Source organism: Mobula birostris, chromosome 9, assembly GCF_030028105.1.
Source record: "Mobula birostris isolate sMobBir1 chromosome 9, sMobBir1.hap1, whole genome shotgun sequence".
In the NCBI taxonomy this organism is placed as follows: Eukaryota; Metazoa; Chordata; class Chondrichthyes; order Myliobatiformes; family Myliobatidae; genus Mobula; species Mobula birostris.
Genome location: NC_092378.1, coordinates 41,279,488 through 41,305,942, shown reverse-complemented (window position 1 = coordinate 41,305,942; position 26,455 = coordinate 41,279,488). Strand labels below are relative to the sequence as shown.

The window sequence follows — 26,455 nt, the reverse complement described above, 5'->3', positions numbered from 1 at the left end:
AGTTCTTACTACACTTGACTCATTGTGAGAGTGCATTTTGCATACAAATACAATGTGTTTGGAGCAGGAGAAGGCCCCTCTGGAGCCTCAACTCCACAGTAGCCTTCCCCACCATTACCTCACCCACCACCTACCCATTTATCAATAATCTATCTACCTCTATTCAAAGACCTTTTCCTTCTCTTTGAGAAAGCAAAGTCCAAAGACGCTCAAACTTCTGCGAGAGATTTAACTCCATTTCTCTCTTAAAAGGGCAGTTCCCTATTTTTAAGTATTAAGTCCTCATCTTAGATTCTCTCCCAAATTGTTTCTTCCACAATCCTTTCAACATCAACCTGTCAGTTCCCCTCAGATTATTTAATCACGCCCCTCACACTCATCCAAATTCTGTTGGATACAAGCAGATATAAGCCAAACCTACACAGCCAATCTTCTAACTGCTAGCAGTCCATTCCAGCTATTATTCTATTAAATATTCTCTGAACTGCTTGCAATGCATTAACATCCTTCCTGAAATAAGGAGTGCAGTACTATACTCTAGATATAATCTCCCCTGTGCTGTGTGTAACTGAAGCTTGATCTCCCAATTTTGGTATTTAAATTTCCTCGCAATAAATAATAGCATTCTGTTCATTTCCCTCATTACATCGCACCTGCTTATTAAACTTGTGCAAGTCATGAGTTAAGTCACCAACATCTTCCTGCTTCTCAGAACACTGGAATCTCTCCCCATTTAGGTATCATGCTGTGTTTTATTTTAACTTCATAGCCACATGAAAATTTTTACATTTTCCCAAATTGTACTCCATTTGCAAGATATTTGCCCACTCACATATCTTGGTAGAATCATTACGTCATCTTCAAACTTTATTTGCAGGTGATCTTTGTGGACCTTTGTGTACCTTTGTGTCATTTGTGTAAAACTGGCAATGATGTATTTAGCCCCTTAATTTGTGATTTATGTAAGTTGGAGAATAATTGAGGCCCCAGCACTGATTCTTGTGGCACTCATTATGTCTTCTGAACCATTTCTGTACATACTCCTCTTCCTGCTGGTCCTCTGATCTTCTGGCCATGTCACTCTGTTACTTCCGGCACATTAACTTCCATTTTCTGCAATAACCTTTGCACTTCATTATATGACTTCTGGTAACCCAGGTATAAAATATCTACCTTGTACCCACTGCACATAGTATTTCTTCAAAACACTCTGATAAACTCGTCTAACATTGTTTTCCTATTACAAAACCACGTTGATATTGCCTGATACATAGACATGCTTTTTTTTTTGCATGCTATTTTGAATGTGCTGTGTGTGTTTTGCACCTTGGCCCAGAGGAACACTGTTTCATTTGGCTGTATTCATGTATGGTTGAATGATAATTACTCTTGAATTTGAATTTGGATTTTCAGTGATCCACTGTTGGTGCTTTTCAATGAATGATATTTGCCAAGAATTTTCCAATGGCAAATGTTAAGCTAAATGGCACCAACAAAGTATGCACGCTTGAACTAGGGATAGCAATTAGTGATGGAAGTGTTTCTTACATGAGATATTGTTGAGATCTGGAGATGCTGGTAATACTGCATGTATTATCCATTCACACGTATGCTGAGAAGTTGTTGGTGAGCAACTGGGTTTCAAATTCCTGGGATCTGGGATTAATATCTCAGAGGGCCCTACACAGTGATGCAATCACAAAGAAGGTACACAGTGGCTCTACTTCATTCGGAGTCTCCTGAGGAGATTTTGGTATGTCATCAAAGACTCTAGCAAATTTTTGCAGATGTGTGATGGAGGGCACTTAGAATGGTTGCATCGCCGCCTGATATGGGGGCTCCAATGAGTAGGTTCGCAAGAGGCTGTGGAGGGTTGGGGACTCAGCCAGCTCCATCACAGGCTCCAGGTTTCCCATCATTGAGGACATCTTCAAAACTCATGCCGATGATAATGGCTTGTACTTTACTGCTGACACAAAAAAACAACAAATTTCACGACGTAAATCATGAGACCATAAGAGGTAGGAGCAGAATTAAGCCAGTCAATCCACTGAGTCCACTCAATCATTCAAACATAGCTGATTGATTTTCCCTCTCAACCCCATTCTGTTGTCTTATCCCTGTAATCTTCAACATTCTTGCTAATCATGAACCTATCAAACTCTATTTTAAGTATACACAACAACTTGGCCTCCACAGCTGCCCATGCCAATGAATTTCACAGATTCACCACCTTCTGGCTGAAGAAACTCTTCCTCATTATTGCTCGAAAGAGTTGTACTTCTGTTCTGAGGCTGTACCCTCGAGTATAAGACTTTCCCACATCCTTACCACACCTATTTTGTCTAGGCCTTTCAGTTTCAGTGAGATTCCTCCCACCCCACTTGGTCTGAACTCTGGTGAATGCAGGTCCAGAGCCATCAAACGCTCCTCTTATGTTAACCCTTTAATTCCTGGGATATTTTCATAGACCTATTGTGGATCCTTTCGAATGCCAACACACCCTTTCTTAGATATGGGGCCAAATCTTCTCACAGTACTTCATATATGACTGACCAATGCCTTATAAGGGCTCAGCATTGCATCCTTGCTTTTATAACCTAATCATCTCAAGCTGAATGCGATTATTGCATTTTCCTTTCTTACTATCAACTCAACCTGCAAGATAACCTATGGGGAATTCAGCACAAGGACTCTCAAGTCCTTTTGCACCTCCAACTTCAGAATTTGCTTCCCATTTAGAAAGTAGGTTATGCCTTTATTCCTTCTACCAAAGTGCATGACCATACACTTTCCTACACAGTATTCCATATGTCACTTCTTTACCCATTCCCCTAATCGGACCAAGTCTTTCTGCAGTCTCCATGTTTTGTCAGCACTACCTAACTCTCCACCTGTCTTTGTGTCATCTGCAAATCTGGCTACAAAGCCTTCAATTGCATCAGGTCATTAACGTATAATGTGAAAAGTAGCAGAACCAAAATGACACCTGGGGAACATCATTAGTTAACAAGTACAGACCAGAAAAGACCCTCTTTATTGACTCCCTTTGCCTTTTGCTAGTCAGCTAATCTTCTGTCCAGCCTGTATCTATCCTGTGATACCAAGGGCTCTTACCCTGTTCAGCAGCCTACGTGTGTCATCTTGAAGTTCATTCAGGCTTCATTCATACCAGTGCTTAAGAGGAATGTGGTAACATGCCTCAATGACTATTGTCCAGTGACACTTGTATCTACTGTGATGAAGTGCTTTGAGAGGGTGCTGATAAACTGAGGAGCAACTTGGATACACTCTGCTTTGCCTCCTGTCACAACAGGTCAACAGCAGATGCCATTTCATTTGCTTTTCATTCAACCCTGGAACATCTGACATTAGGATGCTCTTGACTGACTACAGCTTGGCATTCAATACTATCATCCTATCAAAACTAATCAATAAGCTCCCAGACCTGGGTCTTAATACTTCCTTGTACAACTGGATTCTCAGTTTCCTCACCTGCAGACCCCAGTCAGTTTGAATGGACAACGTCACATCTCCTCCACAATCACCGTCAGCACAGGTGCACCACAAGGCTGTGAACTTCGCCCCCTGCTCTATTCACTTTATAAGACCATAAGACAAAGGAGCAGAAGTCGGCCATTCGGCCCATCGAGTCTGCTCTGCTTATACTTATGACTGTGAAGCAAAGGACAGCTCCAGTGCCATATTTAAGTTTGATGACTACACCACTGTCGTTGGCTGAATGAAAGGCAGTGACAGATCAACATATACTGTGGGAGGGAGATTAAAAACCTGGCTGAGTGATTCCACAACAACCTCTCACTCACTGTCAGCAAGACCAAGGAGCTGATAATTGACTAAAAGAGGAGGAAACCAGAGGTCCAGGACCTGTTCTTCATCAGGGGAATCGGAGGCAGATAGGGTCAGCAACTTTAAATTCCTTGGTGTTATCATTTCAGAGGATCTGTCCTGGGTCCAAATATCATTACAAAGAAAGCATGGTAGCACCTTTATTTTCTGAGGAGTTTGCGAAGATTCAGCATGTTATCTCGTACTTAGACAAATTCTGTAGCTGTGTGGTGGAGAGTATACTGACTGGTTGCATCTCAGTCTGGTATGGACACACCGTGCCTTTGAACAGAAAAGCTTACAAAAAGTAGAGGATATAGCCCAGTCTGTCATGGGTAAAGCCCTCTCCATCTCTGAGCACATCTGAATGGAGTGCTGTCAGAAGAAAGCAACATCAGTCAAAAACCTTCACCATCCAAGCATGCTCTCTTCTCGTTGTTGCCAAAAGGAGGGTGGAACAGGGGCCTCAGCTCCCACAGCACCAGGTTCAGCAACAGCTATTACCCCTCAACCATCAGACTCTTCAAACAGAGGGGATAACTTCATTCATCTTCACTCACACCAACAATGAACTATTCCCACAACACATGGACTCATTTTCAAGGACTCTTCATTCATGTTCTTGATATTTATTGCTTATTTATTTACTATTCTTATTTTCTTCTTTTTCTATTGACATAGCTTATTATCTTTTGCATATTGTTGTTTGTCCATCTTGTTGTGTGTGGTCTTTCATTGTTTCTATTGTGCTTTTTTGTACGTACTGTGAGTGCCCACAAGAAAGTAAGTCCCAAGGCTGTTTATAATGACAATATATACTTTCATAATAAATTTACTTAGAACTTTGAACCTTGTCAAAGGCTTTTGAAAATCCAAGTAAGCTGTTTCTGTGTCTAACCAACACATTATTTCCTCAAAGGATTCCATCAGCTTTGCCAGGAAAGATGTTCCCCTTAAGGAAACCATGTTGACTTTGGTCTATTTTCTCATGTGCTTTCAAGTACTCCAAAGCCTTATGCTTCGTAATGGTTTCTTCTATTTTCCCAACCACTGAAGTCAGGCTAACTGGCCTATTATTTCCTTTTTTGTTGTTTCATCTCTTCTCAAAGAATAGAGTGACATTTGGAATATTCCAGTCCTGCAGAACCATTCCAGAACCTAATGCTTCTTGAAAGATAACTTCTAGTGTCTCCACAATCTCTTCAGCTATCTCTTTTAGAACCCTAAAGGTGTATTCCATCTGGTCCAGGTGACTTATCTACCTTCAGCTTCCCAAACACCTTCTCCTTAATAATAACAGCTTCACTCACTTCTGCCCCCGAAATTCACGAGCTTCCAACATGCTGCCAGTGTCTTCCACGATGATGACTAATGCAAAATATGTCTTAAGGTCTAAAATAAAAATACTTATTCAGTTCATCTATCATTTCTTTGTTTCCCATTACTACCTCTCCAGCATAACTCTCCAGCTTTTCTTTTTCTATTCATTTAGTAGACTCTTTTAAATTATTGGATAGCTGTAGTAAACCATGTAACTGGGTTACCTGTCTGGTCGAAGGGTCTCGGCCTGAAACGTCGACTGCACCTCTTCCTACAGATGCTGCCTGGCCTGCTGCGTTCACCAGCAACTTTGATGTGTGTTGCTTGAATTTCCAGCATCTGCAGAATTCCTGTTGTTTACCTGTCTGGACACGCCCCTCTGCTGAGTGCTCCTGTGGCTCCTCCCACAGACCCCTGAATAAAGGTGATTGTGTCACTGCTCCTCCCACTGTCCAGGACAGACATACAGCATGGACGTGGATCTATTTTATTGTTAATAAAAGCCTTTCAGTATTTACTCTACTTCCAGTCTTTTGGAGTAATTGATAGTGCATCAATAGTTCACCTTCATAATTTTTTTTTTGCTTTTTTATTTGCCTTCTGTTAGTTTTTAAAAGCTACCCAATCCCCAAGCTTCACAGAAGGTTTTGCTATATTTTTTGTCCTCTCATTTGCTCTTTTTTGCAGTCTTTGACCTCCTTTGCCAGCCGTGGTTCTCCTTCAGTTATTCTGAATGTCAGTGACAATAAACCTGATACTGATTCTGAAATTGTTGCCCTTCCTATGGCAATAGTGACGTATAACACTGCACTGCCAAAGGTCTTTAGTAGATGTTCATCAGTCAGAGCTTTGGGTATAAACATTTGGATGTTGTGGTGAAGTTGTACAAGATATTGATGAGACAAATTGGGCATATTCTCAAACAAGAGAAAATCTGCAGATGCTGAAAATTAGAGTAACGTATACAAAATGCTGGAGGAGCTCAGCAGGCCAGGCAGCATCTATGGAAAAAAGTACAGTCGACATTTCGGGCTGAGATCCTTTAACAGGAATTAAATTGACTTTATTACTTACAGCCTCCATATACATGAGTAAAAATCTTTATGTTACATCTCTGGCTAAATATGTAATATATAGTAATTTATAATAAATAGTATTTACAACAGGACAGACAATATAACATAGAAATACAATTTTATCAGCGTGAGTTAATCAGTCTGATGGCCTGGTGGAAGAAGCTGTCCGAGAGCTGTTGGTCCTGGCTTTTATGCTGCAGTACCGTTTACCGGATTCTAGCAGCTGGAACAGTTTGTGGTTGGGGTGACTCGGGTCCCCAGTGATCCTTCGAGCCCTTTTTACACACCTGTCTTTGTAAATGTCCTGAATTGTGGGAAGTTCACATCTACAGGTGCGCTGGCCTGTCCGCATCATTCTCTGCAGAATCCTGCGATTGAGGGAGGTACAGTTCCCATACCAGGCAGTGATGCAGCCAGTCAGGATGCTCTCAATTGTGTCCCTGTAGAAAGTTCTTCGGACTTGGGGACCTATACCAAACTTGTTGAACCATCTGAGGTGAAAGAGGTACTGTTGTGCCTTTTTTACCACACAGCTGGTATGTGCAGACCAGGTGAGATCCTCGGTGATGTTTATGCTGAGGAACGTAAAGCTGTTCACCCTCTCAACCCCAGATCCATTGATGTCAATCGTGGTTAGCCTCTCTCCATTCCTCCTGTAGTCCACAACCAGCTCTATTTTTATTGCGACATCGAGGCAGAGGTTGTTTTCTTGACTCCACTGTGTCAAGGTGATGATTTTTTCTTTGTAGGCTGCCTCGTTATTATTTGAGATAAGGCCAAACAAGATAATGTCGTCAGATTGGAGCTGTGGGTGGCGGCACAGTCATGGATATACAGAGAGTACAGGTGTCACCCGCTTTTCGAACGTTCGCTTTACGAAACCTCACTGTTATGAAAGACCTACATTGGTTCCCTGTTTTCGCTAACAGAAGGTGTTTTCACTGTTATGAAAAAAGACAGCATGCGAAAAAAAGCAGCACGCGATAAAAGGCAGCACGCGCCCCGAGCAGCTGCTCTCCCCCGGATTCGGAACGGCATTCTCGCCGGCATTGCTTAAACATGTGCCTGTGAGCAGCCGTTTGCAAGGTGAGTTCTAAGGTCTCGGAAAAGCTTAAAAGAGCTTGTAAGGGTGTTACACTTAGCGTAAAACTAGACATAGTTAAGCATTTCGATCGTGGTGAACGAAGTAAGGACAAAGTGAGTTTGGTTTGTGGAAGTTGACGAAGATGATGTTGAAGAGGTTTTGGCATCTCATGACCAAGAACTGATAGATGAAGAGCTGATGCAATTGGAAGAGGAAAGGATAACAATCAAAACCGAATGCAGTAGTGAACGGACCGAAAGTGAAGTCGTCGAGGAACTGAACGTGAAGCAACTGCGTGAGGTTTTCACTGCAATGATAAATTACGACTTTAATTTTGAAAGGGTAGGTCGGTTTAGGGCATATTTGCAGGATGGTTTGAGTGCTTACAAAGAACTGTATGATCTAAAAATGTGCGAGGCTCAGTAGTCAAGCAAGCCTTCTGCATCAGCCACGGCAGACGACGAATCTCGACCTTCGACATCGAGGCAGGCAGACATAGAAGAAGATGACCTGCCTGCTCTCATGGAAACAGATGACGAGATGACACCCCAGTGTCCCACCACCCCAATCCCCGGGCCGCGGACAGATACCGATTCGCAGAGAATGCAGCGGTAACCGGGAGGCACCCAGCACATCTTTAAGAAAAAAAGCCAAAATAAACAAGCTAATTAATAAGGTGCCGCCCACCACGTAAATGTGGGCCCAGATCAGAGGTGATTGCCGATTGCGTCGCCTCTGATCTGGGCCGACATTTACGTGCCGGGCAGCACCTAGTTAATTAGCTTGTTTATTTCGGTTTTCTTATGGTTTTCTTAAAGATGTGCTGGTTGCGTCCCAGCTACCGCTGTACCCCTGCATGCTTCGCAGATCGGTATCGGTTTGCTGCCCGGAGGGTGGGGGCCACTGCACCACCCCAACCTCCGACGACTCGGCCTAACACACCATCATCAGTGTGCTGGGCGCTGTCTTCCTAGTTCTGGTAAGTGATACTACACTGTACATACATTATTTCTACTTTATATAGGTTGTGTATTTTTACGTGTTATTTGGTATGATTTGGCAGCTTCATAGATTCAGGTTTACTGGAGAGCGCTTGTGCCGTGTTTCTGCCGACGGCGCTTGCGTGAGATTTTCGCTACAGAGAACAGTGCGGCAATGATTGTGGAAAAGTGCTTCTACTTTATATAGGCTGTGTATTTATCATATCATTCCTGCTTTTACTATATGTTACTGTTATTTTAGGTTTTATGTGTTATTTGGCATGATTTGGTAGGTTACTTTTGGGTCTGCGAACGTTCACACATTTTTCCCATATAAATTAATGGTAATTGCTTCTTCGCTTTACGACATTCCGGCTTACGAACCATTTCATAGGAATGCTCTACCTTCGGATGGTGGGGGAAACCTGTAAGGGAAGAGGGCTTAGGACACAGCCCTGAGGGGCACCTGTGTTGAGGATCAGAGGGACAGAGGTGAGGGAACCCTCTCTTACCACCTGCTGGCAATCTGACAGGAAGTCCAGGATCCAGCTACACAAGGCAGGGTGAAGGCCGAGGTCTCTGAGCTTCCTGTCAAGGCTGGAAGGAATTATGGTGTTGAATGCTGAACTGTAGTCCAAGAATGGCAGTCTCACGTATGCGTCCTTCTTCTCCGAATGTGTAAAGACGGTGTGTAGAGGTGTGGCTATTGCATCATCTGTCGATCAGTTGTGTCGGTAGGTGAATTGTAGGAGGCCCAGTGTGGGAGGACTGGAGAAAAAAAGTTGAGGAGTAGATTTGAAAGGTGGGGTGGGGGGAGAGAGTAACTCCAGGTGAAAGCTGAAACTTGAAGAGGGAGGCATGAAGCAAAGAGCTAGGAAGCTGATTGGTGAAAGAGGCAGGCCATGGAAAAAAGAAGGTGGGGTGTAGCACAAGAGGGAGTCAATAGGTGGGCAAGGAGATAACATGAGAGAGAGACAAAGGGATGCGAAATGGTGAAGGGGTCGGGCGTGGAGGCATTACTGGAAGTTTGAGAAATCAAAGTTCATGCCATCAGGTTGGAGGCTACCCAAATGGAATATGAAGTGTTGTTCCTCCAATCTAAGTATGGCCTTATCCTGACAGTGGAGGAGGCCATGGATGGACATATCTGAATGACAATGGGAAGTCGAATTAAAATGGGTGGCCACTGGGAGATCCCGCTTGTTCTGGCAAACAGAGTGTAGATGCTCGGTGAAGCGGTCTCCCAATCTACGTCAGGTCTTACCGATATACAAGAGGCCACACCGAGAGCACCGAACACAAATACTATGACTCCAACAGAGGCACAGGTGAAGTGTTACCTCACCTGGAAGAACTGTTTGTGGCCCTGGATGGCCTAGGAATTGACAGCGAGAGAGTTAGAGCCCTAACATTGACCAGAGTTTCTCTAAACTTCACACAGAGAACTTTTCACAGTGAGTTAGATTTACCAATCCCAAGTACCTGACAGCAGCTGATTAATCAGGTTCAAAGGCACAATCGTAGATTATTGCACTGCTTTCCATTGACCAGATCATTTGTTAGCTAGGACTTGATGTCTTTTTAAATAATTTAAATGTGAACAGCATAGTTTTACTGTGCATTGCTCTTGTCTGTAAGACAGTCAGTGTCGATGCTGTCATTGTGATTGTTAAGTCTAGTTCAAAATAAAAATACTCAATTCCTTTCAAAAATACAATTTGTTGAATTGGCACCTGAGACTGAGCTTCCACATTGTGTGTGATCTACAGGTTAAAGAATGTGTTTGCGTCGGCTTTGCTGTTGATCTGTAATATTGAACAGGACATTGATACAACCTAAGGCTGTAAAACGTGATATCCATCTTCATTTTAGGCCCAGTTACAAATGAAACAAACACCTAACAATATATTTGGATAAAAACAGAGTTGTCTTCAATTTTTTACAATGACTGCACTCTATTTAAATGTCATTTATAACAATGACACACAACCAGTTTGCAGCAACCACAATCTTTGAATTATTTCAGGCACAGGTCCTCATTTGGCTTCCACACCTTAGCTCTGCCCACCAGTACCTTAACAAACAAGAGAAAATCTGCAGGTGCTGCAAATCCAAGCAACACACACAAAATGCTGGAGAAACTCAGCAAGCCAGGCAGCGTCTATGGAAAAAAGTAGTCAACGTTTCCTGCCAAAGGGTCTCGGCCTGAAACGTCAACTGTACTCTTTTCCATAGATGCCTGCTGGCCCACTGAGTTCCTCCAGCATTTTGTTTGTCCCACCAGTACTTTGTCAAGTTAAGTTTATTGTCTGGTGCACAAGTACGGTGAGGTACACACACAATTGAAAGCTAGCCTGCAGCAGCATCACAAGCATATAGATTAGAAAACACACTGAACATGACTTAGGTACAACTGATGCATAGTTCACACGAAAAAGATTTTAAAACGTTACATTAGTTCAAAAATGCAATTAGAAACAAGTCCATGCTAGTGCAAAAGGTGGTCTGTAATGTTCATTCATCGAGGTAGGATTGTGTTTTTCAGGGCGGATCAAGAATCTGATTGAGGGCTGTAGGAAACTGCTCTGAAACTATATGAGAGCATTTGGCGTGTCTGTTGTCCTTGATTACAGGGAAATACCAATTATGAGATGGGCATGCACTCAACTAAAAGCAAAAGAGGATTCATGTTAGTTTATTATGAGAAGTGTTATTGTTTTTGTATTGGGTAAAGAATAAAATCCAGTAGAATTATTTTTATAAAATTATCCATTTTGGCCAAACTACACCAAGGCTTGCACTTGATGTCAAGTGCTATTGTAGCAGGCTAGAATGTTGGTATATTCTTTATTATGTTAGTCGTTTATAGTGGGAAGTTAAGTGAATTTGTGCGTAATAAAGTTAAAGTGATTTTCTCCAACAGGTCTGGGATGGTACCAAATGCCCACACCCATTGAAGCTGGTCCCAGTGGCCAGGGACGCCCTGGAAGGAGATCTCAGTGAAATCCGTGGACTGAGCCAGATGACTGTGGACGTGCTGGTGTACGATAATCACATCAGAGTTGCCAACTCCCTCAAGGTACCCTGTCTGCATGCTGATGGTGTCGGGTAACTGGCAGAGAAATAGGAAATGGCAGCAGTCAGAACTGACGGCTTCTGCCCAGTGGGTCATTGACCTGAACTATCCCTGTTTCTCTCTCCACAGATGCTGCCAGACTTGCTGAGTATCTCGAACATTTTCTGTTAATATTTCTCATTTTGCAATTACAGCAAAGAAGGGGGCAGAGTAAAGGGGAACTAAAGCCAGAGATAACTAATGAATCACACATAATCTGACAAAAATTATAAACAAAATATATAAGCATTGCATTTTATTGTGGATGAATTTATGCTGATTTCATATGACTTATCATTTCATAAGGAACATCAACAATAAGCTGCTGTGGTAATCCTTGTAAACATGATGCATCCATAAAAATCCATTGTGTATGAGCATATCATAAAATGAACTAGAATCCTTAGAAATGTTATGGGCAGACAATTGATAACAAAATAAAGCATTACCAAAAGAGAGAGGGAGAGATAGATACTTTATTGATCCAAAAGGAGTTTACTGTACAGTGTCACAGTAGCATTACAAGTGCACAGATATAAATAATAGAAGAAAAGTAGAAAGAATGAAAAATAAGTTACCTCAAACAGTCTTAACAGGAGGGGGTCATCACTTCCCCGGCTGTAGGTTGACTTCTTATAGAGCCTGATAGCCGTGGATAAGGTTGACCTCATATAGCATTTTTTGGAGCAACACACTTGTCTTAGTCTATTACTAAAAGTGCTCCTCTGTTCAGCCAAGGTGGCATGCAGAGGATGAGAGACATTGTCCAGAATTGCCAGGATTCTCCTTAGGGTCCTTTGTTCTACCACAGCCACCAGTGTGTCCAGTTTGACTCCTTTAACAGAGCTAGCCCTTCTAATAAGCCTTTCTTATTGAAAGGAGGATGGAAAGAGATTTCAAGGAAGTAATATACGCAAAATGCTGGAGGAATTCAGCAGGTCAGGCCGCATTTATGGAAAGGTATAAAGAGCTGACGTTTTGGGCCGAGACCTCATCAGACCTTCCTTGAGGAGGTAATGCTTGTAAGAGATATCATAGGTCAAATGAGAAAAGCCAAAGTAGCAATGGTGTATATTTTAGTAATCATTCAGATTTGAATCTACTGTTAGAGAACAATATCCCCTTCAATCTGGAGCCAACAGGGACGGCCCAGTAGGACTGACAGTAGCTTGTGGTATTGTGGTCTCTGCCCTCCTTGCTCTCCATTCCTCCTGCTCTGCTTCCCTGGTGGAAGCTGGAATGGTTTATACATTAGTGTGAGGAGAGCGATACTGGATCATAAGCTGCCTCACTTCCCAGGAGGTGATCATGCAAGAGTAATTGCTATAGAAAATCTCATTTTGTCCTGTTTCCATTTTGCTTCATCTAAATAAAGAAGTTAATAAATTGTTCACTCAGTATTGGTTACAGAGGTGACAGTTTGGTCCAACTGTGAAATGAGACTGCATTTGGTTTCTGATCAGTCGCCATAGTCAGCAGGACCTGGATCTTTCCCGTCCATTTTTGTTTTGCCCACTTGGTATGTTCTTGAATATATGGCTCGTGACCTTTCAGTGTCTTTTCTGCAGTGAGACATCTTCCTGCTCCAGACTGTGGCCAGCAGATCTGTTATTTATACCAGCGATAGTTTTCTGAAATTCTGTCAAATTACCCTGTGTCCTGCTTGCTGGAAAATAGTTTCTGCTATTTGTGCTCATTTACTGCCATCGAACGTGACCTGTGATCCCAGGTCGCGCAGGATGGCAGTAACGTCTCGATCGACCATCGGCGTCTTTGGCAAAGTCTCATTATTCTGCCTGCTGAGGCGATGTACTGATGCCATATGCTTAGAACTGTGAAATGATAGACCTAATTCCAATCCAGAATCACTGCTAGGTCACATCACCTTTTGTCCACTTTCAATAGACCCACCTGCATTGTCTTTAATCATCACATTTAAATTGTTGGTAAAGAGAATAAGAATATTGTTTCAAAGAATGGGCAGACTGATGGGGATCATAATACCTAAAGCCACAGAGGACTGAATTGGCCACTTGGCCTCTCAAACCTATTCAGTCAATTAGTAAAATCGTGCTTGACTCTATACCATGTTACCTTCTCCCATTTATGCCATGTCACTTGATACCTTTCAAATCTGAACTCTTATCATTCTCAGTGACTGAACCCCCACAACCCTCTTGGACAGAGAATTCCAAAGGCTCACTGCTCCCTGGGTGGAGAAATTTCTTCTCATCTCAGCCGTCAACAGACGAGGCCGTATTTTAAGATGCTACCTTCTTGTTCAGAATGTTCCAGTAAGGAGAGGATAGAGTCCCTACAATTACAAAGGGAGTTGTTGAGACTCAGGTCTAGGAGTTTGGAGAAGAGTTTGCATGAAATTATGGTATTGAAGGCAGAGTTGTAGTCCATAAGACCATAAGATATAGGACTACAGTTAGTCCATTTGGCCCATTGAGACTGCTCTGCCATTTCATCATGGCTGATCCAATGTTTCCCTCAGCCCCAATCTCCTGCCTTCTCCCTGTATCCCTTCACACCCTGACCAATCAAGAATCTATCAACCTTGCCCTTAAATATACAAAAAGACTTGGCCTCCATAGCTGTCTGAGGTAAAGAATTCCACAGATTCACTACTCTCTGGCAACAGAGATTCCTCCACATCCCTATTTAAGAAGGACAGCCCTCTTTCTGAGGCTGCGTCCTCTGGTCTTAGACACTCCCACCATAGGGGACATCCTGTCCACATCCACTCTATCAAGGCCTTTTACTGTTTGATAGGTTTCAATGAGGTCATCCCTTGTTCTTCTGAATTCTAGTGAATACAGGCCCAGAGCCATCAAACACTCTTCATATGACAAGTCATTCAATCCAGGAATCATTTCCAGTTTCAGCACATTTTTTCTAAGATAAGGGGCACAAACCTGCTCAGAATACTCCAAGTGAGGCCTTACCAGTGCTTTATAAAGTCTCAACGTTACAACTTTGCTTTTATATTCTAGTCCTCTTGAAATGAAGGTGAATATTGCATTTGCCTTCCTCACCAGAGACTCAACCTGCAAGTTAACCCTTAGGGAATCCTGCACAGGGACTCCCAAGTTCCTTTGCAGCTCAGTTATTTGTATTTTCTCTCCACTTAGAAAATAGTCAACCCTTCCATTTCTTCTACCAAAATGCATGACCATACACTTCCCAACACCGTATTCCATCTGCCATTTATTTGCCCATTCTCCTAATCTGTCTAAGCCTTTCTGTAGCTTGTTTACCTCCTCAAAATTACCTTCCCCTCCACCTATCTTCATATCGTCTGCAAATGTTGTAACAATTCCATCATCCAAATCATTCACATATAATGTAAAAAGAATCAATCCCAACACCAACCAGAAAAGGCTCCCTTTGTTCCCACTCTTTGCCTCCTGCCGTTCAGTCACTGCTTTATCCATAGTAGAATCTTCCTTGTAATACCATGGGCTCATGGCTTGTTAAGTAGCCTCATGTGTGGCATCTTGCCAAAGGCTTTCTGAAAATCGAAGTACACGACATCAACCTATTCTCCTTTGTTAATCCTGCTTGTTATTTCTTCAGAAAATTCCAACAGATTTGAGGAAACCATGCTGACTACGGCCTATTTTATCATGTGCCTCCAAGTACCCTGAGACCTCATCCCTAATAATCAACATCAACATTTTCCTAACCACTGAGGTCAGACTAACTGGCCTATAGTTTACATTCTTCTGCCTCTCTCCCTTCCTGAAGCATGGATTGACATTTGCAATCTTCCTGTCTTCAGGAACCATTCCTGAATCTATCTTTACTAATGCCTCCACAATCTCTTCAGCCACCTCTTTCATGACCCTGGGGTGTCGTCCATCTGGCCCAGGTGGCTTATCTACCTTCAGTCATTTAGGTTTCCCAAGACTGAGTGTCCTCATAATCTAAAAAACCTTCTCTTTAGTTATGGTAACTTCACACACTTGATGACCCCTGACACCTGGAACTTCCACCGTACTGCTAATGTCTTCCACAGTGAAGTCTGATGCAAACTATATCCAATAAAGAATGGTCTAACAGAGGTGTTGTTGAGCTGATAGGCATATATCACCACACCTGATGATTTCTGGCTGGGTTTTCACTGAATATTCTGAAAGTGAATTGGTGTTGTGAAAACAGCCTAGCGTACATTTGTTCATTTTGCAGCGTTTCTTTAATCAGCTGGTCAGTTCATGGCCATGGTAACTCTTCAAACCTCAGTAAGGACATTTGTCAGCTGGTCAGTTTTTGGCCCAGTTAACTCTTTGAACTTCAGAAAGGACTTTTTGACAGCTGGTCAGTTTACTGTCTTGATTAACTCTGAACCTCGGGAAGAACTCTTTGACATTTGGTCAGTTTATTGTCATGGTAACTCTTAGTACCTCAGTAATGACTGTTCGTCAGCTAGTCGGTTTACTGTCATAGTAACTCTTCGAATCTCAGTAGTACTGTTTGTCAGCTGGGCAGTTTACTGTCATGGTAACTCTCCGAAACTCAGTAAGGACTGTTTGTCAGCTGGTCAGTTACCTGTCATAGAAACTCTTCGGAACTCAGTAAGTACCGTCCATCAATCTTGTAGTGATCTGGGAATACTGTTTGAATGCTTGTGTGTCTACCTATACCACCTGTGTATGTATATACATATGTATGTGTAGATGGGTATGTATGTATATGCATGTATGTGTAGATCGGTATGTCTGTATATGTATGTGTATGTGTAGATGGGTACGTATGTATATGCATATGTGTGTGTAGATGGGTATGTATGTACTGTATGTGCAAGTGTGTTCCTACCAATGTCTGTGTGTGTATGCATGTGTATATGTGTGTGTACGTATGTGTATTTGGGTGTGTGAGATCAGTTTTGGTTTGAAGCGTTGACATGAGGAGAGCAGAAGCGATGGGCTTGGCCCTGATCGATCCCCTCCTGTTGGTTTTCCATGTGAAATCACCATCGGACTGAAGGCTCAGTCAGTTCCAAAGAATGAATTTGTGGGTATTAGAGGAATCAGGGATACAGGGATAGTCAGGAAGTGCTGGGACAGAAAGACAGCCACAGTCTTACTGAAAGTGCAGCATGTTCGAGGGATTAAATAGTTTCTCCCACTCGGTGTTCTGCATTGAATTTCTTCCTTCTCTGCAGTTACTGGCACAACTGGACTCTTGTGCTGACGAAATGTACATTTTGGACCTGTTTCTTCAAACAGATCACAAACTGCTAGTAATGCCTTACTTCTTGTTTAATCCCAGTGGGGTAGTCATATGGGTTAGGTACAGACCCAAAGGGCTGAATGTGCTCCCTTTGAACTGCCGTGGTGTCCTATTCATGACAAAGGACAGAGCTGACTGAAGCAGACTGCCAGGGATGCAGCCCCTCTCTATGGCTTCAGCACCATGGTTCACTCGGCCGTGGGGGTGGGGGGCTGGGGAAGGGCAGAGGGAGACGGGTTGGAGTTCAGAAGGCTTTGGAGAGTGCTCTGGGGTAGAGAAGAGTTCGGAGGGGCAGAGAGACGGGGACCGATTCGGTATTCATCGTGCAGCTCTGTCGCCCTCTGTTGAACCACATGAGCAAGAACTGGCACACAGTCAGACACAGGAAACCAAATCATCGTCCTCTTTCCCTTTCTCCCATGGCCCACTGTCCTCTCCAGATTCCCTTCACCTCTTCCATCTATCTCCTTCCAGCTTCTTACCACATCCCCCCCTCTCCCAAACCATCTACCCACCTTGCCCCTCTGAGTTTCACGTATCACCTGACAGTTTGACCTCCTTCCCCTCCCCCGCCTCCTTATTCTGGCTTCTTCCGCCTTCCCTTCCAGTCCTGATGAAGGGTTTTTGTCCCAAGATGTCGTCTGCATATTCCCCTCCATAGGTGTCATCTGACCAGCTGAGTTTCTCCCACATTTTGAGTGTGTTGCCCTGGATTTCCAGCATCCGCAGAACCTCTTGCCATTATTTTATCTACTTAGCGATACAGCGGGAGGATAGGCCCTTGCAGGTTTTCGAGCCATGCCACCCTACAACCCCAGTTAACCCTAACCTAATCACGGAACAACTTGCAAAGACCAGTTAACCCACCTGGTACTTCCTTAGACTGTGAGAGGAAGCGGGAACACCCGGGGAAAGCCCACCCATTCCGTGGGGTGGGCACTCGGAGACTCCTTACAGAACGGCGCTGGAATTGAACTCTGAACCCTGGAACGCCCCGGGTTGTAATAGCGTTGTGCTAACCACTGCGCTACTGTGCCGCCCAATAGTAAGCAACAGTGCTTTGCTGCTCCAGCATTTTGTGTGTGTTGGACGCAGGAAAGCACAGCCGGAATCACTCCAGTCCCTGCCTCCAGTGCCTTCACGTGTGGCACCACCAGCCATTTAGTTTTAGGCCGGAGAGCTTCGGAGGGGCTGAGATCCTCAGGGGACAAAGGGCTGAGCTGGGGTAATGGCCTCAGCAGCAGAGGTGGGGTGAAGGGGTGACAGTCGGCGTCAAGCAGGCAGAACCAGGCAAAACCGTGTAGGATCAATTATAGTCACAGAGTCCTACAACACCAAAAGAGGTTCTTCAGCCCATCTGGTCCATGCTGATCAAGATGACCATCAAAGCCAGACCCATTTGCCTGCATTTTACCCGTACCCCTTTAACCTCTCCCCTCCATGTACCTGTACAACTGTCTTTGATGTATTGTTACTATACCCAGTATTGTACACTTCTTGCAGCTCATTCCATGTACTCATCACCCCCTTGCTACAGAAGTTGTCCCTTGGATTCCTTTTCAATCTTCCTCCTCCCATCTTAAACCTAGTTCTTGATTCCCTTTCCCTATGATAACACTGTATATTCACCCCGCACCTTCCTATCAGCACACCTTTAAGTCTCCTCAGCTCCAAGGAATAGAATCCTAGCTTCTGCAGCCTCTCCCGTTAACACAAGTCCTAGAGACCATAAGACATCGGAGCAGAATAAGGCCATTCAGCCCATTGAGTCTGCTTCGCCATTCTATCATGGGTGATTTATTATCCTTCTCAGCCCCATTCTCTTGCCTTCTCCCCGTAACCTGTTACCCTTACTAATCAAGAACCTATCAACTTCTGCTTTAAATATACCCAGTGATCTGGCCTCCACAGCCGTCTGTGGCAACAAATTCTGCAGATTCGCCACCCTCTGGTTAAATAATTTCCTCGGCTTCCTTGTCCTAAATGGACGTCCCTCTATTCTCAGGTGGTACCCTCGGGTCCTAGACTCCCCCACTGTAGGAAACATCCTCTCCATATTCACTCTGCCTAGGCCTTCCAATATTTGATAAGTTTTAATGAGAATCCCCCTTATTCTTCTGAACTTCAGACCCAGAGCCATCACATGCTCCTCATATGTTAACCCTTTCATTCCCAGAGTAATTCTCATGAACCTCCACTGTATGCTCTCCAATGCCAGCAAATTCTCGTTGATCGCTCCTGACTTTGAGTGCCACGGTAACATTGCCGTTCAGAGATCAATTTCAACGTCATCTGTAAGGAGCCTCTACGTCCTCCCCGTGGAATCCAAATTTCATAGAATTGACTTCTGAAGCTTAACTTTGTGCTTGCATCTTAATGGGCTTGTCTTCCTCTCCATGTTCCCAAGGGGAACGGTGGGCTGGATGAGAGATTACAAACTGAAATTATGCATTTAACTGGTGTGATGTATTCACTGAGTTGAGTGGTGAGGTGACGCTCGCTGCTTTGGTTGAAGCACAACCTCGAGCCAACAGAGGCCGCTAGAACCACACTGTGCAACGTCATTGGAAGCCCTCCTTGGGCCAGGCTCTGTCCAGCTGCTGAAAGCTGAGACGTGCTCTCAGTCCTTCTTTAAAGGAGCCGTAATAAACTGACTAAGAGCAGGTAATATTCAGCCAGTCAGGCATTATCTGTGGAAAGAGAAATAGAGCAAATGTATCGAGTTGAGTTTGTTAACTCTTTGATGGCTGTTTAACAAGCTCAGATACTGAATTAATTAAAACTGAGCTGATGGATTTCTGGGTGTTCAGGGAATCAGGGGACTTACGGATATGTTACAAAAAGGCACAAAGGTGGAAGGTCAGTCATACTCTTGAATGGTGAAGGAGGATCGAAGGGGCAAATGGCCTTCTGCTATCTGATTCTTGCTAATGAATTCCTGGCAGCAAAATAATGAAGTTCTCCAGCGACAGGAAATGAACGGACTGCCATTTAGTTACTAGTGATCACCATGAATCTTGACTCATGGAGGTACTGTAATGTGGAGGTAGTGTAATGAAATTAGCCCTTAAATGCTACGTAGAAAAGACATACTCTGGTGTGCGTGTGAATGTGTGTGTCTGTGTTTGTGTTGGAGACATGGGTTGCTGAGGGACAGGAGCCATAGGTCCTGCACCACTGGGTTCAGGAATAGTTACCCTTCAACCAAACAGGCTCCTGAACCAGCATGGACAACTTTAAGTCACCACAACCTCTGGACTCTACAACTCATTTTCTCAATGTAATTTATTACTCGTTTATTTTGTTTTTATTTGCATAGTTTGTCTTCTTTTGTACATTGGTTGACAGTCGTGTAGTTTTTCATTGATTCAATTGTATTTCTTTGTTCTACTGTGAATGCCTGCACGAAAATGAATCTCAGGTTAGTTCTGGTGGCATGTATGTATTTTGATAATAAATTTACTTTGAACTTTACTTTGAATTCATGTCACACCCTTGGCAAGTGAACTTGATTGTAATTAATCCAACACTCCCAGACTGAGAATGTATTTGATTTTCAAGATAATTAGATGGAACACAATGCATTAAATGATTTTTGTAAGTAGTTTTTTCTTACCCCACACTCCCCTTTCCTTTTCTAATTGAACATGACTTGTTCGTCATTAGTTACAACTGCTATAAATTCTGGTTGAGTTACTGTAAAAGCAGTGGCTGATATGTAGGTCTCTAGTGACCTCTGCTGGCGGTTGGTTGTATTGCGTTTAATGACCGCTTGTTGGTACTCCTGTCTCCTATGTCAGAATCAGAATCAAGTTTAATATCACTGGCATATGTCTTGAAATTTGTTAACTTTACTGCAGCAGTACAATGAAATACTTGATAAATAAATATAGAGAAAAAACCTGAATTACAGTAAATTGTAATTGTAAATTACAGGTTGGGTGATTTTTCCTCGGATAAGCAATGACTCAGTAGTCATTTTTAAAACGTGAAGAATATTGGTGAAGCAGAGGCATTGAGTATCATTTGCAGGCAGGACCAAAGTGATGGTCATCTTTCACTAATACTCACCAAGAGATCTGAGAGAGAGCCCCAAGGAGCCGTAGCAAAGAGCGATCTCATGTGACTGCATCTCTTGTTCTTTTAGCTCTTCCCTTCCAACTATCCAGGAGCCCAGACGGTCTCAACAGGTGAAGCAGTGATTGATTCACTTGCACGTTTTTCAATTTGCTTACTGCATTCGATGTTCACAGTGTGACTTCCTCTAAATTGGAGGAAACCGAATGCAGGTTGAGTGATCACTTTATAAAATGCCTGTTTTTAACTCGATCACTATCTACAGACACTCAGACTCACAGACACACACTCACTCACACACTTGGACAAGTACCCAGGTAGAATGTGCACAGACAAATGCACCCACAGGACCAGAAGACTAAAACTATCGGCCAAAAATCTTGCTGCTCACTCACACAATTATGCTTATTTATTACCAGGGTGCATTATTCATCTTGCCCTCCCTCTCTGTCTCTGTTTGTGTCTGTCTCTGTCTGTCTGTCTGTCTCTCTCTCTCTCACTCTCTCTCTTTATCTATCTCTCTCTATCTCTCCATCTCTCCTCCCTCACACACACACATTCCCTCTCACCCTCCCCTCTCTCCCCTGCCCCCTCTCTCTCCCCCTCTCTCTCCCCCCCTCCCCCTCTCTCTCCCCCCCTCCCCCTCTCTCTCCCCTCTCCCTCTCTCTCCCCCTCCCCCCTCTCCCCCTCCCCCCTCTCTTCCCCCTCCCCCACTCTCCTCCCCCTCCATCTCTGTCTCTCCTCCCCCCCCCCAGGCCATCAGACTGATTAATTCACATTGACACAATTGTATTTCTAAACTATATTGACAGTTCTGATATATATCTTACTGTACATGCTATTTATTACAAATTACTATAATCTGTACAATGCACATCCAGAGAGAGATGTAACATAAAGATTTTTACTTCTCGCATATGTGAAGGATATAAGAAATAAAGTCAATTCAGATTCTTCACCATTCCTGAGAATTACTGTACCAGTTAACCCACTCTTCTTCTCTCCCCCCCAACTCCATCCCCAGGGTCTGTGTCATTGTCCATCCCCAGGGTCTGTGTCATTGACCCCCCCCCCACTCCATCCCCAGGGTGAGAGTAGACAATGGTCTGTGTCATTTCCCCCCTCCCCACTCCATCCCCAGGGTGAGAGTAGACAACGGTCTGTTTCATCGACCCCCCCCCCCACTCCATCCCCAGGGTGAGAGTAGACAATCGTCTGTTTCATCGACCCCCCTCCCCCACTCCATCCCCAGGGTGAGAGTAGACAACAGTCTGTGTCATTCCCCCTTCCCCACTCCATCCCCAGGGCGAGAGTAGACAACTATCTGTTTCATCAACCCCCCCCCCCAATCCATTCCCAGGGTGAGAGTAGACAACGGTCTGTTTCATCGACCTCCCTCCCCCTCTCCATCCCCAGGGTGAGAGTAGACAACGGTCTGTTTAATCGACCCCCCCCCCACTCCATCCCCAGGGTGAGAGTAGACAACGGTCTGTTTCATCAACCCCCCCCCCCCAATCCATCCCCAGGGTGAGAGTAGACAACGGTCTGTTTCATCGACCTCCCTCCCCCTCTCCATCCCCAGGGTGAGAGTAGACAACGGTCTGTTTAATCGACCCCCCCCCACTCCATCCCCAGGGTGAGAGTAGACAACGGTCTGTTTCATCAACCCCCCCCCCCAATCCATCCCCAGGGTGAGAGTAGACAACAGTCTGTTTCATCGACCTCCCTCCCCCACTCCATCCCCAGGGTGAGAGTAGACAACAGTCTGTTTCATCGACCTCCCTCCCCCACTCCATCCCCAGGGTGAGAGTAGACAATGGTCTGTGTCATTCCCCCCCAACTCCATCCCCAGGGTGAGAGTGGACAACGGTCTGTTTCATCGACCCCCCCCCCACTCTATCCCCAGGGTGACAGTAGACAACAGTCTGTGTCTTCCCACAGCATATCCTGCTGTTTGCTGTTCAATATTCAGAAACTCCTCCAAGTAATCAAAGCAAGGAAGTTTTTCAAATCCATCACACTTGGCTGAACGTTAAATGGAACCAAGTTTATTTTTGTTAATGAGAATGCTGTTATAATTTATAATTGAGAGCAACCATGAATTGATGGTAATCCTTTTAAATGGGCCTGTGATTAAGCTAATGTGGGCCCTCGTGTATTTTTGTGTTGTATTTAAACAGGCTTCTTTATGCAGTTGATTACAAGAACTTGACTGAATTAATGATAAATTTAGGCGGATAAGTATCTTTGACATTCACTGCAGATTTTCTCAAAGGACCTCTCAAAGTAAATGTTTGGTAATGAAAGTAAATGACAGATGCCAAGTTATTGATGGTTGGTTTTACTTTGATTACATCATTAAATCCTATGAGTTAGAATTGCTTGGCAGTGAGTTTGTGTTTGGGAGATAATTCATGCTGAGGTCACAGCATTACATGGCCAGGGTGGTTTTACTTTGTCGAGGATACTGAGGGTCAATGGAGCAGCTTTGAGATTGTTTGAAAGGTCATTCGTGTGTGGTCTTATCTTTCTTCATTTTCCTTAGCCTTCTGGACAATTATTGATAGAATTAGACCTTCCAGATAAATTGAAGATCTTTCACTGTGATGCTAAGGCTGATGTTTTGCTAATACATTTAAATCTGGTTAATTCTCCTCTTTTGTCAAAATCCTGGTCAGGCTGAAGGTCTGTAGGGCAGGGGTTCTATCTGGAGTCCATGGCCCCCTTGCTTAATGGTATTGGTGCACAGCATAAGAAAGGTTGGGAGCCCTGCTCGAGGGTCTGTTCCAGAAATAATATTCTTACCTCTGGTTTTATCTGAATCTCCTGCATTTTGGGAGTAATCTAGTGTATGGCCTCAGGTCCATTCCTGAACCTGGTCCATTTTCCAGTGCTCAGAGTTGCCCACGGTGACCTAGCTGGCACAGTGTAAGTTTTCCAACACAGATGCTCAGAGCTTGCTCTGCCACTTTGAAGGACAAAAACTACGGGCCAAAGGTCTTGCTGCTCACCCAGACATCGTGCCTTTTCATTCCTGGGGTGCATTACTCCCCTTTCTCCGCAGTGATCTAATCTGCCATGCTTCACCACAGCAACGATGTCATTCAGGCCCACCCCCATCACTCTGGTGATCCCACCAGCAACCCCGCTCTGCCTCCCGGCCTTGTCACTCTGCTCCTTCTCTGGCCAGCCCACCTCAGTTTTCAGCCTCCGTCATCGTCTTCTGCTTATACTCGTCTGGAAACCTTACCCGAAAACTCAAAGACCCACAGCTTCAGGTTCAACAACAGCTTCTTCTCCACTACCTATAGGCTACATAGAACATACAGCACATTACACAGGCCCTTCTGCCCACAATGTTGTGCGGACCCTCAAACCCTGTGGTTTGTGAATCACACTGAGAAACCTGAACTCAACCATGGACTGTATTTCCCTCAAGTTGCCACTTTGTTTATGGCCATGCAAGCTGTATATTATTTAAGTTTGGTGTAATTTGTTTAGAATGTACTGCACTGCTGCTGGAAAAAGCCAATTTTCATGGCAGTGATACTTGGTGTACGTATGCCCACGACAATAAATTTGAACCTGATAATGCTGCTTCTTACACCCACAGAGTATTTCCCACAGTTGCTTCTGAAGTCAGCCACCTCCATTCTTTGCCTGCTGACACTACCCAGTTTCATAGCGCGCATCATTCACTGCTTTTCTTTTAATAAGTCTCCGCCATTGGGTGCCCTGAACAAATCCATATATGCAGCGGCTCCAGCACACTTCAGTCCGTTCTGTCACTTCAAAGGAAATCGATCCTTAGTCAGACATGGCTTGTCTTTCACAAGTCCATGCTCACATCTCTTGATCAATTAAACTGCATTAGAGGGTAATGTGACATGCTCCTTGGAGCTATTTTGAGGAAGGGAAGGAGTCTTATCCATCGTGAGAGGAGTCCAGGACCAGAGGGCACAACCTCACAAAAGGGATGTCCACTTGGAATAGAGTTGAGGAGGAATTTCTTTGGTCAGAGTGGGGAATCTGTGGAACTCGTCACCTCAGGCAGCTGTTGAGGCCAAGTCAATGGGTAATTTAAGGCAGGGGTTGATAGATTCTTGATTGGTCAGGGGAGAAGGCAGGAGAGTGGGGCTGAGAGGGAAATGGATCAGCCATGATGAAATGGTGGAGCAGACTTGATGGGCCAAATGGCCAAATTCTGCTCCTATATCTCCGGTCTCGTGGACCTGGCCTAATGTTTATATTCACCCACTATTTCTGAAGTGAAGTGGTTATTTGTACCTCATTACAATGCGATCTGTGGGAGCTTGCTGTGTAGGCATGGCTGTGCTGCCTCCTGCAGCTTTGAAGTGTGGTCGCCGTTAGTGATATTTCATTCTCCGTGAAGCCCTTCGGGATGCTCTGGAAGGGATAGTGCTCAGCTTTATATCTACAATGTTTAGAATCAGAATCAGATTTATTATCACCGGTATGTGTTGTGAAATTTGTTAACTTAGCAGCAGTTCAATGCAATAGATAATATAGAAAGAAAAATATAATAAAATAATAATAATAAATAAGTCAATCAATTACAGTATATGTATACAGAATAGCTTAAAAATCATGCAAAACACAGAAATAAAATATATTAAAAAGGTGAGGTAGTGTTCACGGGTTCAATGTCCATTTAAGAATTGGATGGCAGAAGGGAAGAAGCTGTTCCTGAATCGCTGAGTGTGTGCCTTCACCTTTTCTCTGAATGGTTTGTATAGTTTTCCTGCCATCAGTGTTTAACTTGGTGGCTGTGGCTTCTTATTTTATCCCAGCCCCTTTTCTTCTGTAGTGCTGCACCATGAGGCACTCTGTATCCTTACCCCTCTGTCCTTGGACAATTGAAAGATTGTGACCATTTCCTCCCATTTTGCAACTATTGCTGTTTTCATTAACACAGGAAGTATTCCAACATGGGTGGGGGACCTACAAGCAAGTTTTCTCTATACACTCTGGTGGGCCACGTCCTCAACTACCTCTCAATATAACAACACCATCCACTTCCTCTCTGAAGGCAGATCCAGAAAGTACATTTAATATTTCAGTAATATTCTGATAGAGTCGTACAGAAAGTAAATGTGCCCTTTCTCCCTCAAGGTCTGTGCTGACTATCAAGCACCCCATTTGCATTAATCCTGTTTTAGCTCCCCCATTAGCTTCACCCAAATTCAGCCAGTCATACATGTTAATGAAAGGCAATTCGCAGCTGCCAATTGACCTACCAGCCCATGTGCCTTTGGGATGTGGGAGAAAACCAGAGCATCTAGGGGCAAACCCCACACAGTCACAGAGAAAGTCAGAGCTATATTTTATCTCATGAGGGGCAGAGATATGGTGAAAGCACATCGCCTTTTTCCCAGGGGAGAGGGTGCTAAAATCGAGGGCATCAGAGGCCAGAAATTTAAAAGGGACATTAGGGGCAGCAGCTTCACACGGTGTGGTGTGCACTTGGAATGAGCTGCCAGAAATAATGGCTCGGGCAGCCACATTAGTAACATTCAAAAGCCATCTAGGTAAGTACATGGGCAGGTGGGGCTAGCTCACTAGGTAACACAGGCTGCACTGGACCAGCTGAGCTGAAGGACTTGCTTCCCTGCTGTGTGACTCTCTAGAAGCATGCAGACTCCACACAGACAATGCCGATGGGCAGGATTAAACTTGGACCAGTGGAGCCATGAGG

The 26,455-nt window shown here is 44.0% G+C and overlaps 1 protein-coding gene across 3 annotated transcripts in view; it reads left to right on the top strand.

Annotated features, from left to right (window-relative positions):
* Positions 1-26,455, top strand: part of pot1 (protection of telomeres 1 homolog) — a 349,938-nt gene that overhangs the window by 288,098 nt on the left and 35,385 nt on the right. For all 3 annotated transcript variants that reach the window (XM_072267898.1, XM_072267896.1, XM_072267897.1), the window contains one exon: positions 11,233-11,388. In XM_072267898.1, the coding sequence (XP_072123999.1) occupies positions 11,233-11,388 (156 nt within the window). The remainder of the gene's footprint in view (positions 1-11,232; positions 11,389-26,455) is intronic.